Below are 17,211 nucleotides of genomic sequence, written 5' to 3' on the forward strand. Positions count from 1 at the left end.
TGTGCTGGAATCAGTTATTAAGACCTTTACTTTTAAAGAAAAACAACCCTTCACATGAATTTGCATACACACCAGCATGAAGCGCCCAGCAGTCCTGCAAGCTTCAAGGTAGGAGCGATGGAGCACCCACTTCCCAGCTGCCACTGAAGCTAAATACTTCTCGTTTCGAAGTGGATGTCCCACAACAATGTGTGTACAGTTGGGATCAAAGCACTGCTTCTCAATCACTAATCCACCTTGATTAGGAAAAATATAGGTACTTTATTGATTCTTAAATTTTCCTGAGGGAAAATGTACCTCAACTATGCAGAGGAATTATTTATAAACAAAATGTACCAATAAACAAACCCCCTAACATACTTTACATATATTTTTTAATAAAATAATGTTTATTATGAAAATTTAAACTCCAACAGTAGATAAAACAGTAAAATGAACCCCCATACACTGGCTACCATACACTGGCTAAGATTATCAAAATTTCACCATCCTTACTTCAAACTACCCCGTTTTTTGCTTAACCATTTTAAAGCAAATACCAGATATCATTTTAATTTATCCCTATGTATTCAGTATGCATCTCTAAAATACATGGAAATTTTCTCATACAGCTACAATGCCACTATCAGATCTAATATAATTAACAAAAATTCTTTGCTCTCTCAATACTAAATCCTTGTTCAAAGGGGGAAACTATTTCTTCTGCTTTTAGTGGAAATAAGGTCAGTAGACCCACACAGAAGCTTGGGAGGAAAACACTAGGTAAATAGAGATGAAGAAGGTGGGAGCTGAACCCTTTTTCAGATATGTATTATGAAGTCTGACTTTGAGGACAGAAGAAGGCATAAGTAAATGTAAGCTTATGTAAAGCATGGCTTTTGATTACACTTTAGAGGTTAGGCAGAGTATCAAGAACTTTCTAAGATTTCAACAAAACAATGGAACTCCACTCATGCTTTACAGATGACTCTAATAACAGCAACAAGACTTTTTGAGCACTTACTATATACATGCCAGGGACTGTTGAAAGTTGAAAGTATTAACTCATTTAATCCTCACAACTCTATGAACGCACTATTGTTATGTGCAATTTGCACATGAGGACACAGGTACAGAGTAACTCACCCAGAATCACAGTGACAAAAGAATAGGTAAAAATTCCATTCCTAATATCAATATCTAACTCTACATAACAAATTTATTCTGTGACCAACAGAATAAATAGTTCTCCACATCCTTAAAAGGATAGCACTAAATGACATTTAATCTTTTCTTGATGATTCAGGGCCACTATTAAAAACAACCATTATTTCTTAATGTTTTCTCTAGGTCAAGTTGTCATATTAAGTTCTTCCCAGTAATGTTCTTAACTCTATAGGGCTGCTTTGTTCAATACAGTAGCCACTAGCCACATGTGGCTACTGAACACCTGAAGCACAGCCAGTCCAAGTTGAGATGTGCTGTACGTGTAAAATATATCCCAGATTTCAAAGACTTAGTAAGAAAAAAAGGTAAATTATCTCACTGATATTTTATACTAATTACACATTGAATATAATATTTTGCATATACTAGGTTAAATAAAATATATATTTAAAATTAATTTCACCTCTTTCTTTCCACTCTTTAAAATGTAGCTCCTAGAAAGTTTACCTTCCTAGGATGCTGCTTTCAGAATGGTGTCAGATGGAGAGCCTGACAACTAGTGGAATAAGAATGTCACATGAGGAGGAGCTCCTGTTTGGATGTCACTGTACCTTCAACTTCATAAAAATGTAGTTTTAATCATATTTTAAGTCTATAATTCCATTGATTTTGTCCAAGGTTTCAACAATGAACAAATGCTCAAAGCAGCATAAGATTCTTAAACCTTAATGGTTGGTTTCAATTTAAATCTTTAAATCCTATGACCCAGTGACTTTAGATTTAGATTAGAGCTTTATAAAATCAAAGTTCTACTGGTGACTCAGTGTATGGCCTGAGGCAAGTTACCCATCTTTTTAATCTCAATTTCCACAGCTTACAAATGATATCAATAATTAGCTACATTTGACTTCCAAATAAGGTTACTATATGGGACATTTTTGACCTAAGTAAAATACTTGTACCTAGTTTTTCAATCAGATGACAATAATCAATACGTTCTTGAGGATTCAGAGATGACAACTGAAATATGTACTGTTTTTTTAAGTCTTCATGAGTCTCCTCTATCGTTATAATCTGGAATGGAAGAGTTTATTTTAGAAAAAATTAACATTAAAAAGTTATCAGGCCTATGTTCTTTTATAGTGACATTTAACTTAGTCTTCTGAGTTATCAAATATAGAAATAATAATAGAGTGCAAAGAAATGCAGTTTTCAACATTCGATGAACCCTTGATATCAATAAATTCTGAATGCAGCATAAGAGCAATATCCAAAAGCCTTATCACCAAACTAAGGATAAACGAACCTTTTCTCTAGGGTGTGGAGCCACAGGTGGGTTGGCTAGGGGGAAGGCAATACTGGGGGCTTGAGGCGTAGGGATCAGGTGGCTGTCTTTTATTGGAGTTTCCAGTTCTTCAGAGATCGGGTGTTTTGGGGCTTCAGTCACACATATGTTCTCAGGATCACAGACAGCTGAGGGCAATAAAATGCTGCAGTGTGATGTTATCCAAATACGACTAAGAACAAAGTCTAGGAAATATTCTCATCTGTCTTAGCCAAGATGAAATTAAACGCAAATTCTGGAATGTAAAGAGTACATGCAAAAAAAGTAACCTATTTCTAGAGCTTATAATTAAATGCAATTAGTTAGCTTTAAAAGGGCAAATGGCTTCTCTGTGGGTTTGCCTAACCCTTTCTTTAAGTACCATGCTCTCACCAGTAAAATGTAAACAAAATTTTAAAAGTGAGAGCAATTCTACACCTGAAGAAAATCAGAAGCAGAGATAAATCTATATATCTAGTATAGAGATATAATCATGTGAAAGAGAAAGGGGGGGAAAATGACCAATGATGAGAGATGGGAAGTATTTTGTTTTCAAGGTAAAGTCCAAGGAAGTTGGATAGGGAATCCAGAAAGAAACACATACAACTCCAAATGTAGGTATGTGCTGGGTGGAATTCAGAAGAAGACTTAAATGTAACTAAGATGACTGGAAGAAAAACCAAGCATTAACTACACAACGCAAAAAGCACTGGAAAAATGTACAGGGAAAAAAATGCCTAACCCTAAATTTCCAAATTTAAGAATCAAAATATATTTTTCAATTTACCCAAATCTAAGGTTTGGGTTTAAACTTAAAAATCTAGTGAGTTTTTCATTTGCATGTACAATTCAGAGAACCACAGTAACCACAGGTGCTTATCTGTTTATTGTCAAGAGGTCAACATGTACCTAATACAAACAACTAAATAGATTTCTTTCTCATTACCCTGTTCAGCAATTCCTGAATCATGTAAAGGCTCCTGGAAAGGAGAATCCTCCAATTTTTTAACATCAGCCTGAAGCTCAGAGTATTGTGTGGGACAACTAGGCCACTGCAAATTGCTGGCAAGTCTTGCTCTCTCTTCCCTGGCTGTAGGGTCATCCCAAATGATCTGTTCATTTTGGGAGGGCTCTGTGTTAACATCAGGTACTGTTTGACGAGATTGCCTAAGGAATAAAAGTCACAATTTTAGTAACGGATAGCCATAACAAAATCCCACTCATAAATTCTGTAAGTCTTGTAAATTGGTGGTTCACCTTTATATGTCCACCATCTAGCACATAGTAAGCACTTGAAAATACTTATTGAATAAGTGAACTTCGGGAAATTTTTAATTTTTAAAATGTTTCTTCCAGAAACTTATCTGTTTTACCTAGAAAATGAAACACATATTTTGACTGAATGTCCATATATTTAAAACTTCAAAGGGGGAGTTTACTGTCAAGAAATTTTAAAAAATTCTAAATGATTACTGCTTTTAAAAAGGGATTTCTCTTAATTATATAGGCTTAGGGTAACATGGTAATGTTTAGAAACCTGGTTACTTTGCTGACCAGTCAATAGTTGTATTTTTATCACTGGAAATAGTAAGAACTATAATTACACAGGAAGTGTACTATCTACAGGCTGCCTTAAAAGCAGGTCCTTTTGGCTACTGGTAACCAAACCTCCCAGAGTCTAGGTAGAACAGCCTTACAGTGAACTACGGTAAAACATGTTTTTATGGTATAACTGTAACAATTCCACTGGAAAGTAAATAGAATTCCAATATCTTCCTTCACTGTGTATACTGAATATTTCAATTCCATATATATATGGAATCTTAGTAAAAATAATTTGCCAAAGCTGATGGTACTCCCAAAGTGTTCATTTGCCTCAAATACAAGGAAGATGGCCTTTTATTCTCAGAGCTTATTTATTTACTCTGACTTTGACACAAGATTTAGGCCCTCTAAAATGATAAAACATGATCTGGTCTATTAAACAAAAAACCATTTTTGCTCAGTACTCAGATAAAAGAAATAGCCTCATGAAATATACAGTTAATGTAGATAAATGCATAGTTAAATTAATTCAAGATATAAGTACCATAATTCATCAATCAGAGATTTTTCTATCAAGGAAAAGATGAAGTTATTCTACTGAACTTAAGTCACATCACACTAAGATCTGTAATCACCTTCCCTAGAAGACAGATTTATAAAGAGAATACAAAACACATGTAGTTCCAATAAGAAGTAACTGCTTAAATATATATATACACATATATATATGCACTTACTGTTTAATACCAATATTATTTAATTCTAATATTAAGAACTGAGGGGACTATCCATTGAATCCATTTCAAACAAGGCAAACTGGATCTTAAAATCATTTCTTTCTCAGGGGAGGTAATAAAATGTATTACTCATGCCTCACAGGAAGCAGTTGCTTCGTATGGAATTAACCTCTGCTTCCTGTCCCCAAGTAAGAATTCTAGAACTGCCTGGAACAAGAGAAGGAAGAAGGAAAAGTTAGGAAGGAAGGGAGGAAGGAAAAGCTATTCTGCCACCAGCGACAGGTACGGACCTCAGTGCCTCTAGGACTCTACTTCGTCCGCTGCGGGCAGAGCGAGCGCTGTCAGGGGTTGAAGAGGCACTGTTACAACCACTTCTTGAAAGGGAAGTCCTCTGCCCTTGGGGTTTCACTAGTGAAGTTGCAGACATTATCTCCTGCAGCTGCTTTTGAAAGTTCTCTCTCATCTCCAAGGTCTGTGTCAGAGCTTGAAACAAACACAAATACACCAATCAAGGGAAGTTTCTCCTTTCTATCACACCCTATTCACATTAACTATTTTGTCTAGATTTGGTTGAACATAAATTTATTAACTTGACATTTATCAGATACTTACTATAGGCTATAGTAATGTACTAAGACTATGAATCCTGCAGAACATAAAGGCAACCCTTACTACGAGGACTGTAGAGGAAATAATCAGGAAGCCCTTTGCAGACACTGTGCTAAGACCCAGAGTCGTCATCCTTTTGTAGAGCTCCCTGCCTGCTTCTGACCCTCTCATGTTCTGTACTACACCAAGGTACATTACAGTCATTTATGATTTTCCCCTATGGTCCTCAAAAACACAGACCACAACATACTTATCTTTGGTTTCCTTGTAGACTAAACATTGAAGTAGGTACTAAATAAAGATTTTTGGAATGAACAGAGTGGGACTAACTAAACAGGTAAATCATAGACAGGGAAAGCTATGGTAGGGTGAGAAAAATAGAAAATATTAATCCATTAAAAAGAGGACACCTATAGATATAAGGTTATTCAATGCTGTACTCTTTATAACAGCAAGAAATTAGAAATAAACTACATTCCCATCAACAAAGAACTGGCTAAATAAAGTGGGCCATTCATACTGTGAATACTATACAGTTGCCAAAAAAAGGGAAAATGACTGAAAAAGATCCTATGTACTAATAAAGACACTCCACAGGTAGAACTGCTAAATAAAAAGATCAGGATCAAAGTATAAAACAGAATATACAATAGTCAGTATTTACGCATTTTTTTAAAAGTGGGGAAGGAGAAAACTTATTTATTTATTTTTGGGTGTGTTGGGCCTTCGTTGCCGCGCACGGGCTTTCTCTAGTTGTGGCGAGCGGGGGCTACTCTTTGTTGCGGTGCACGGGCTTCTCATTGCGGTGCCTTCTCTTGTTGTGGAGCACGGGCTCTAGGTGTGCAGGCTTCAGTAGCTGTGGCACACAGGCTTAGCTGCTCTGCGGCATGTGGGATCTTCCCGGACCAGGGCTCGAACCCATGTCCCCTGCATTAGCAGGTGGATTCTTAACCACTGCACCACCAGGGAAGTCCCAGAAAACATGTTTGATTGTACGCATGAAACAGCTCTAGAAGGCTCCATAAGAAAATAACATCAGAAGGGTGGGAGAAACTTTTCACACCTCCTTCTGCACCTTTAAAACCATGTGAATTTATGTTAAAATATATTGTGCACATAATAAAACTTTTTGAAAGTCACTGAAAGGAACTGAACCAAAGGACAAATGTTTAAAAAATTACCAACTCCACCTACCTTTAATAGAATAGGGCTGTGTCACACTAACTCTGTAAAATACCTAGTTCCACACATTTCACAGGTTTCACACTAAAATCACTTAAAGCTTTGTTAACTATTACTTAATGATTGGCATGGAACCTCAATTCAGTCCTCAAATATATGCTTTACTTGTATTCAGCAACATAGAAAAAAACTTTTATTTATTCATCTGAAGCAAAGGAAGCATTCCATATTAAAGATACATATTTATAAATTTTTTTTTGTTTGTAATTTGAAATATTTTACCTCCTTTAGAGTCATTCCTGCCATTTCCATTTGATGTTGCTGGTTCTTTATTACTGGTAGTCATACTGTCTATATCATTTTCTTCTACAGGCAAATGATCTGGCTATTGAAGGAGAAAAATTACCATTTCTCAAACCAAGCCCAGTATAAGGTTTCATAGCAGTATATGATTGTACATTCAGCTTAAAGAGGGGGTAAATGTATCATCGATGTCATCTACCTCATCATCCTTCGTTGTCAAATCAGCTGAGAGTAGTCGGTTATTACAAAGTCTGCCATCTTGCACTGCACTGATATCCAAGCTCATTTTGGGATTATAAGTATGTGGATAAAGAGATTCAGGAAGATGTTTATACTCTTGGGCACACTGCAATACAATGGTGTGCTTTAAAACAGGACTGAAAAAAAATCTTAGCAAATAAGTGATGTTAAGTAGAATAAAGACAGCCAATACATTATGTTTTAAGATGGCAAGAGTCCACAAAATTAAAGTTTTGAAAAGTAGTTGACACTTAAAAATCCCATCAAATGACAAACTGTCCTCACTTTTTAAATGTCATGTCCACTAAAGTATAAAATCTAATTCTATTTCTATGCTTTTGCCAAGGTATCTATCACATTCCAGGCAATACCCAGAAAGAAAAGGAAAGGGAAGAAGAGGAAAGAAAAGAAGCTGTATTGGCATGCTAAATTAATTCTCCTCAAATTATTATAAAATTTTCTTTCATACCATTTTTAATTAGCAAAAAGAATCAGAGACTCTGAAAGAGTACCCATTAAAGACTCGTTAAGCATTTAAGGATTAAAGATCTTAATTTTTTGATGCCAAAGATATGAAATGTGTAATTAACTAAGGTTATCAAACTTGTTTACATACAAAGAAATGGGTTTGTGCCTTGAAATACTGTTTACATGCATTTTCATTTAACAGGGAGGGGAGGGAAAAAAGTATGGCTTACTTCTAAAAGCCAGTGCTCTGAAACAATGTGTATTCCTCTCTCTTTTACAGATTTATACTCCCGATTAGTGTCATTTGGTCTCCCTTGATAAATGAAATGAGTCACTGTCTCATCAAAACTCCACCTGAAACAAGCAAACACACACAAAAATGAATACCTGAGAGAAATAACTACATTTGTTTAAGATGATCATTACTGTCTATAAGCAGAATACTCTGACCTTCTCAAAACTTTCAAGAACCAGAGTAAGCAAAAAACATTAAATGACAGGCTCCACTTTCATTGTCAAATTTTATACATATATCTCTAGGTATATAAATGCAGAGACATATTTAGAAGGATATTCTTGAAAATATTACTTTCCTTTGTATACTTTTCTAAATTTTCAATTTTCTTTTATAATATCATTTTATAAAGGTGATATAACAATAAAAGTATTTTCAAGTTAATGAAATGGCAAAGCATCCAATCTGTCTTCCAGTTGTTGGCAGTCACTATTCACTGTACATTTGCTCTGTGCCCCATAACACACTGTACTTTACATAGCATTATTTCATCCATTCCTCACAACAATCCTAAAACAATGTATTATTTTACTCATTTAACAGATAAGAAAACTGAAGGGCATGGTTAAAGTAACCTGTTCAAGGATATTCAGTGAATAAGAGGTAGAGCCAGTTTTGACTTCAAAACTCACACTCTTAGCTATTACATTATGCTCCTGATTTCTTTCCATTTAATATTTTCTTGATTATTTTAGGAAAATAATCTAAAAAAGTAAAATATGTCATCCTTCAAAAGATCAAGTAAAAACCAAGGAGGAAATAAAAAGTGTAATTCTAAATGTAATCACCAAAATAAAGGGAGGTTTCTCTTTATGGATACCTAACATACTTCCCATTTCCTAATTAAGAAATATCTCTGAACGTGTTTTTTTGTTTTTTTTTTTGCCACGTCGCTCGGCTTGCGGGATCTCAGTTCTCCGACCAGGGACTGAATCCTGGCCACAGCAGTGAACGCCCAGAATCCTAACCACTAGACCACCAGGGAACTCCTATTTCTGAACTTTTTAAATAGCCAAGTTAAACAAATTAAGAAGGAATATTCCCTCCTAAATTATATTATAAACATTCTATTTCTCACTGTCCATGTGTCCTTAGAAATAATAGTGAAAACCCCCCTGCTAATTGAATTGCCAGTCTTTCTAATAATTGTTTCTATTTCTGCTGTGAGGTAAAACAGTAAAATGTAAATAAATTATCAAGATAATTCAAAAAAAAAAAGGAATATCTTTTGCCTGAATCATCTTGGTTTACTACTATCTGACTCCACTGTGATAATACAAAAACTGTGCCTTTTAGTCCTTCAAGAACAGACCATCAATGGTTATAGACAGTAGATGGAGATAGATCAGGAGTCGGCAAATTTTTTCTTTCTTTCTTTCCTTTTTTTTTGGCTGCACTGCATAGCATGCAGGATCCTAGTTCCCCGACCAGGGATGGAACCTGTACCCCCAGTAGTGGAAGTGCAGTCTTAACCACTAGACCACCAGGGAATTCCCAGGACTGGCATTTTAAATCTTATAGAAACACAAGTCATATATGTTCCTTTTAAATCTTACATCAAGTCCACATCCAAATGGAATACTGAAGGAAGCATTCAATTTTGACAAATATGAATACTCTCATAGGGCTACTGTGAGAATGAAATGAGATAATACTTGCCTCATACTAAGCCCTCAGCAACTAGTAATATAAATATAATAGTAATTATATAACATTAGACAATTACATAATAATTATTATAGAATAATATGTCTATAAAATAGACAATACAAATAATAGTTATAATAAGTAAGAAACCTTTACCCTTCGACAATAGATGAATTAAACACTAAGGTGCTTATAACTATCACAGACCCATTTTATTTTTACATTCTCCTGATCTAATTTCTTTATCAAAAAGAAAGATAACTGAAATGACTTACCAAAGGGAAAGATAAAGCTAATCATGTTCCTCAAACTGTTTGTTACTTGTAAAACCAATCATTGTGCTATCTATGAATGGCTGAAAACAGGTGATCAAGAAAGCAAGCTCCACAGACAATGGAGGAATACAATCAATTCAGGATTGGCCGGAATACACAAGGGTCTCTCATTCCCTGATACTGATGCCATTTATGCTAGAGACCTGTCTCTAGTTTGGCTGTCAGGTTGAGAGTGGATCTGATAAACTATGCCTCCAGAGTAGTAAAAATGATAGAAATTCAAACATGCTCAAAAAGACACTTTTAATTCAGGAGTGCTGCAGTACTTAGTACCACTTACAGAAAGGTTCTAATTTGAAAATCACTAAGAAACATGCTTAATGTCAGACCTAAATGTATTACTAGACTATAAACTCCTTGAAGACAAGGATTTTTTTCTAGATTATACTCATTCATGGATCCCAAGTTTTTAGAATAGTGAGTGGCACAAAATAAGTTCTCATATATTTGTTAAACATGCCCTAAAAACATACTTGTAAGAGTGAATTGATATGGGAGAGAATATTTTAAAAGGATGTGCTAAATTAAAAATCAATTGGAGAGATTTTGTAGATAATATGACAAACTAAAAGTCAAAATAATGTTTTTTGTAGATGCTCACAACAGTTTTAGGTTTCCCTATAAATTTAGGCCGTACCACCAAACAGAAAGATGAACCAACTACCTGTAGTCTGCACCTAGAGAGGCTGCAATCCCATTTAGTTCACTCTGCTTCTTACTGAGTTTTTTACTAACACATACCACTACCTTGTGAAGTGGCTTTGGAGCTTCTTCCTGCCCATGGAAAATAAAAGAAACAGATCAACGATTATTGTTTTAAGTGTTTTTTATCTAAAACTTCCTTATAATGAGAGATTTAATTCTACCTTTTCTGACTGGGCATCTTTCAGTTGAGGGCTGGCAGAAAGAGCGACAGTATTTCGAGAGCTATTTGCCAAAGCAAGTTTCAAGTTTCTGACAATGACTTCTGAGAGTGGTGTACTCAGTTTCCTTTTCTGCTGGCTGGGACCTCCTGGAGTTTCCAAGGCTGCAAGTGCATCCTGTATGTATGGAGGGGGAGAGGGAGAAAGGAAGAGAGGAAAAGGAGAAGAAAAGGAGAGAGAAAGGAAGAAGAGGGGAGAGAAGGGAAGAGAGAGAGGTAAACAGAAAAAGGAAAAAGGGAGAAAAAAGAGGTAAAGAGAGAAAGGGAATAATCCTCAATATTAATTGGATTATAGTTTTAACCTCCTCCAGTTTTCCTCTAAACAACAATAAAAAGACTGAACTAGTATCTATTATGAAGAAAAGAAATTTCATACTGTCCAGCAAATTAGTTCAAAGAGACTGACAAGTTTACATTTTCAGCAGCACTTACCACATCTGTCTGATCTTAGAGTTGAAGTTGGTTAAAATTAATGATACCAAAAAACAAAATAAATGAACAAGTAAACAAACAAAACACACAGACGGAAACAAGTAAGCAAGGATGGATATAAATAAGACATGAACTATAAAGAAGGTTAAAAAGTTAGATTGAGCTGAGAATTGTGAAAAATCTTCAAAGGTACAAAATGTATTCCTGTTCCCAAGCCACCCACAATTCCCTCGTGAGCAGAGGCCACTGCTGTCCAGGGCTTGTGCTCATTCTCTTTCCCATCTACATAGTATTCCATGTATACAGCAGTAAGTATTTAACCAGTGCTCAACTGATGAATATTTAGATTAACAATCTTTTGCCAGTATAACAATGTAGTGAATAACCTTGTACACACACATTTTGTACACACAAGAGTAAAGGGAACCATTTAAGCAAAATGTGCGCACCAACACTGACATTCTCATGAGCAAATCATTAGTGTTTCCCAACATGCTTGACAGCACAGTGGGTAATCAGATTTTTCTTTTTTGCCAATCTGATAGGTTAAAAAATATATCTGCATGCTTTAATTTTCCATCCTCTTATAGTGAATGAGATTAAACATCTTCATGCATGTATAGTTTTCCATCCTCTTATACTGAATGAGATTAAACACCTTCATGCATGTATAATATTTCTATTCAATTTTTTGTGACAGATATCTCTTCCTATCCTTCGCTTATTTTCCCATTAGGTTATTAGTCTTTTTAAAATATCCACTTGCCTAAATATATCTGTATATATTTTTATGCACATATATACCCACTATGATATACACATATTTGTTCCCAATTTGTCATTTGTCAAATTTTTGCCATGGAGAATTTTTTTTAAAACAAATACTTTTATTGCATATTTATAAAATCTGCATAGTTGAATGTAGAGAATTTTTTAATGCTGTCAAATTCATATGAATCTTTTATTTCTTTTGGTATTATGTTATAGTTAGAAAGGCCTTCCTCACAATGGAATTATTTAAAAACAAACTCACTCTCTCATGGCCTGTTCTAGTATTTTTATGCCTTCCTTTCTTGTACTTAAGTATCGGATCCTCTGAAATTCATTCTGATGTAAGGTTTGAGGTTTTATCCTAACTGTTTTCTCAGATGGCTACCCAGTTGTCTGATTTGAATGTCCCCTTAGTCATATAATGCATTCTTCTATCTATGGGGTGTAATCTTCTGCATTGATTTGATTATTCATGTAACAATAACACACTGCTTCAATTACTGAAGCTCTATAAGATGTTTTAATAATTAGTAGGGCTAGTGCCTTCCCTTAATTATTCTTTTCAGAATTTTTATACTATTTCTGCTTACATTTTTAATAGGATCTATATTATCTTTTTAGATCTTTAGGATGTTTAATCTTTTTTTTGAGAACATGGTAAGGCTTTCTATTTGCAAAAGTTTTTTTTTTGTTTTAAATTTCTCTGCAGCATTTAAAAGAATTCTTCATATACAAAAGAAATCAGAGCTCCCACACCGTGTCTACCTGCCTTCTGAACCTATGCCATGAGCACTGCTTTCCTTCGGGTACTTTCCCCCCCTTAAACATTAGATCCCAACTCCTCTCACTAATTCTCCCCTCTCATCTGCACCATCAACTGGATCTCTACTGATCCATCACATTGGCATAGTTATTTCTTCCATTATAAAAACAAAACAACCTTCTTTTGATCATACTTTGCCCTACAGCTAGCACCCCATTTCCTGATTCCCCTTTACAGTAAGACTCCTCAAACGCATAGTTTATAGTCAATGTCCCGAACTCTTCCCACATTCCTGTAGGAACCCACTTGCTTCCACCTCCACAATGTCACAATAACCCTTATTGTTAAGATCACCAGCGTCCACAATGCCAAATCCCGTGGTCAACTTTCTATTCTCACCTTTGTTGATCTTTCAGCAGCATCTGACATAGTGAACTACTCCTTCCTCAATACTTTCTTACTTGGTCTCTAAGACAATCTCTAGGCTTTCTCTTCCCTCACTGGTGGCTCCTCTCAGTCTCCTTTGCTGTTTCATTCTCCAAATGTGAGCCCCTATGGGTGTTCCTTAGACCTTTTCTCTTTTCTTCTTCTGCTCTCTTGGCATCTCTTCTTATATGGCTTTAAATATTACCTACAAACTCGGATCTCCAAATTTCTTTCTCTAGCCCAGACCACTCACCATTCCTCAAACTCCAGGCTTTATGTGTAACTGCCTATCTGACAAAGTACTTGGATGTCTAACAGGCACCTCAAACTTTATGTGTCCAAAACACGAGCTCTTGATCTTTAGGCTCCAATCCCAAAGCATTCTATTCAACTCAGTTGACTGGCAGCTCCATTTTTCTAATCTCAGACCAAAATTCAGAGAAGCCAAATTCTAAACATTTAAAAACTCACCATGTATTAGGGAAAATTGATTGAGAATGATCAATATCTACACATATCCTTGTAAAACTATTAGACTTTAAAAATAAAAGAAAAATCCACATGGCTTTCAGGCAAAAGGAAATAATTTACAAAGACAACATAATTAGATTGGCATTACAATTTTCAAAAACAACATACATAAAAGCAAGGTAGGGCTTCCCTGGTGGCGCAGTGGTTGAGAGTCCGCCTGCCGACGCAGGGGACATGGGTTCGTGCCCCGGTCTGGGAAGATCCCACATGCTGCGGAGCGGCTGGGCCCGTGAGCCATGGCTGCTGAGCCTGTGCGTCCGGAGCCTGTGCTCCACAACGGGAGAGGCCACAACAGTGAGAGGTCTGCATACCGCAAAAAAAAAAAAAAAAAAAAAAAAAAAGCAAGGTAGCAGTGGACCAGCATTTTCAGGAAACTCAAGGAAAAAAAAAAAAAGCAAACCAAGAATAGTACATCTGAACAATTTGTTGAAGAATCAAGGCCTTAGTAAAAGTTTTAAAGGTGCAGAACTTCATTCCTACCAAAAGAGGACAGGGAAGCTTCACAAAGGACAGACAGTGAGCATTTCATATATTTAAATGCAGAGTTAAGATTAAAACAAGGGTGAGGGCCATGGGTTGAAGAATATATAAACATTTTATTTTCTGACAAAGTAGACAAATGTAACTAAAAATAGTGGAAGAGAGAAAAGGTGGAAACAGGATAAGATCATTGACTGCAATAGAAGCAGTAAGCAGGGGATCTAGACATAATTTAAAACTGTCATATAAAAGGTTAAGAAGGGGGATTAAGAACACTATAAGAAACCATGAGGCTAAAACAAACACTTTCCTAAATACCAAAAGGAAAAAAAAAAACACAAAGAGGACACAATAAGTGAAGAAACATATAATAAAAATATATAAAACATAATCACAAAGCAATTACAATATAATATATGACAGAAATGAGACCAAATACAATATAAGTCATATTAAATGTGAATGTGCTTAACCTGCCTAACTGAAACATTTTCAAAATGGCTCAAAAAGCAAACCCAACTCTATGCTGTATACAGGAGACCTACTTAAAACACAGCAATCCAAAAAGGCTAAAAATGAAGGAATGCACAGATTTATAAGGGAAATGAAAACAGTAAGAGAGAAGCGATTGAAATCCTGATACCAAAGTACACTTCAAGCCAAAAGCATTAAATGAGACAAAGGACACATTCCTACTTACATAACAGTTATGAATATCTATGCACTAAGTAATACTGCAATTATCTATTCAAAACAAAAACCACATCAGATGCAGGGAGAAATTAAAAACACACCAATATTAGGAAACTTGAAAATACCACTTAGTATAAGAAGAGTTAAATGAACAAAAAATAGTAAAGGATATAAAAGATCTAAACAATATAATCAATATGTCAGACTTTTATCTATAGAGAGAAAACCCTGATAAAGAATATATCTTATCAAAGAATGTTCTCAAAAATCAAAGAATGTTCTCAAAAACTGCTCATATATCAGGGTACAAAGAAAAGATCAGTAAGTTCTGTGAAGTAGAAATATTACAAACAAAAGTCTGATCACAGTGCAATAAAACTAGAAATTAAAAATGAAACAAACAAAATCCTTCCATCTGGAAATTAATGAAAACTCTACATATCTGAGTCAAAGGTTATATGCGTATTCCTTATACTATTTTTATTTTGCAACTTCTTGTAAGTTAGGAATTATTTCCAAGTATAATATTAAAAAAAAAAAAACTTATAATACTTCTTTGGCAAGGATGGGGAAACTGGGTGCTCAATACACTATTGGTGGAAGTATAAACTGGTACAACCATTTGGACAGCCTGTCAGTCTCTACTGAAGGTGAAAGATGACCCAGCGATTTCACTTCTAGGTATATACCAAAAAGCAAAGCATGTATACATATTCCAAGAGACATGCACAAGAATGTTCATAGTAGTCCTATTTGTAAGAGCAAAAAACTAGTAACCACCTAAATGCCCATCAACAGTAGACTGAATATGTAAATTGTGATATATCCATATACTGGATTATTACACAGTAATAAAATCAATGAATTATAGAGATAGCAACATGGACAAATCTTCTAAATGAAGGTTGAACAAAAATAGACAGACTCATAATACATGTTATGATTCCACCTATTTAAAAGTGAAAAACAAGCATAACAAAGCTAGTGGTAGAAGTCAGGAGTATTACCTTTGGGGAGGAAGGAGGAAGAAGTGATGGGAAGGGGGGACTTGAGGAAGATTCTATAGAATTGGCAATGATCTCTTTCTGAATATGTATTGTGTCTTCCCAACTGTTAACACTAATGTTTCATTTATCAGCACATTTGTTGTACTTTTCTGGATGTGTGTCAATTAAAAATTAAGTTAAATAAGGGGCGCTTTTTATTGTGAGGGCTAATGTATGTTCAATTTTGTGACCCATATGGAATCATGGGCCCTTCTGTTTTCAGAGAAAAAATTCAAAATACCATATTACATCAATTTGAAGAACCACTGATTATAAGATGAAGAACTATTTTATATATCACAAAAGACAGAGAGAGAGAGACACTGCTAAATACACTATGACTAAACAATGAAACCCTTAAATGTGTTTTGTACCTTCACTGAGACTATTTCTATTTCAGAACCATCAGCTTTTCACTGCAAGGTAGAAGAATGGTCTCAATGACTAGAAATATTTCTACTATCTTCTTGTCTCCTAATATTATTTCATTTACTATTCAAAGATTCTATGAGCTTTGAGACCTTGGAAATCATCTAGATATGCTCCATGATTTTACAGACGGGGATAATGAAACCCAAAGAGGTTGACTCGCCTTAAAAGGCTGCAAGAGGAAAAGCAGAGGCCTGACTCTAGATCTTGCAGTTCCCAAACCAGTGGTTTTCCTCTACTTCTTAAGGCACAAGGAACAGTGTTAATCACAGCACAAAATGTTACTTCAGAAGAAATTTGATCAAAGATTTAGCTTGGAGAGAACTGTCCCGGGTATCAATTTATATTTATTTTCTAAAGATGAACAATCTGTAAACTTTAAGTCTGCTCCAAAACATACTAGTAAAAATTATTAAACTCTATGAGTAAAACCTCAATAGATAAACCGTACAATAATTTTGCAAAGTCATGGATAAAAAAAAAACATGGTTTGAATAGCCATTTGAAAGGCCAAAAACTACTAAAGGAATAGTGAAGAAATTATCTTTGGGGAATGAAAGGAAACCATTTGAGAAGCTTGAATTAGCCCTTGATTTGTGAATGAATTTTTCAGAAGGGGAGCTATACTCCAGTGCTCAGAAGATCAAAGAAAGATGCACACTTAACTCATCTTTTTAAGGGAAATGATTGAAAAGTAAAGTGATAACAGACATTTTCAGAAAGAGCACCGGGTGTACACCTAGAATCAAAACGTAAGTAGCAATGTGTTTATGTTATTTTACAGTTTATGAAACTATTTCATCACACAATTACACTTAATCCTTATGATAAACCTGTAAGTTTTCAGAGTAAGTGATACTATGCTCTTTGTACAAAAGGAACTAATG

General features: G+C 35.1%; 1 protein-coding gene across 4 annotated transcripts in view; it reads right to left on the reverse strand.

The window, feature by feature from the left end:
* TOPBP1 (DNA topoisomerase II binding protein 1) overlaps positions 1-17,211 on the reverse strand; it is a 77,420-nt gene that overhangs the window by 15,142 nt on the left and 45,067 nt on the right. For all 4 annotated transcript variants that reach the window (XM_027091761.1, XM_027091759.1, XM_027091762.1 and 1 more), the window contains exons 15-24: positions 10,698-10,871; positions 10,496-10,605; positions 7,785-7,908; positions 7,046-7,192; positions 6,826-6,928; positions 5,043-5,235; positions 3,417-3,637; positions 2,453-2,619; positions 2,109-2,220; positions 73-236 (exon numbers count right to left, since the gene is read on the reverse strand). In XM_027091761.1, the coding sequence (XP_026947562.1) occupies positions 73-236; positions 2,109-2,220; positions 2,453-2,619; positions 3,417-3,637; positions 5,043-5,235; positions 6,826-6,928; positions 7,046-7,192; positions 7,785-7,908; positions 10,496-10,605; positions 10,698-10,871 (1,515 nt within the window). The remainder of the gene's footprint in view (positions 1-72; positions 237-2,108; positions 2,221-2,452; positions 2,620-3,416; positions 3,638-5,042; positions 5,236-6,825; positions 6,929-7,045; positions 7,193-7,784; positions 7,909-10,495; positions 10,606-10,697; positions 10,872-17,211) is intronic.

Source organism: Aethalodelphis obliquidens, unplaced genomic scaffold (genome assembly GCF_003676395.1).
Source record: "Aethalodelphis obliquidens isolate GAN/ISIS:26980383/991018 unplaced genomic scaffold, ASM367639v1 scaffold72, whole genome shotgun sequence".
In the NCBI taxonomy this organism is placed as follows: Eukaryota; Metazoa; Chordata; class Mammalia; order Artiodactyla; family Delphinidae; genus Aethalodelphis; species Aethalodelphis obliquidens.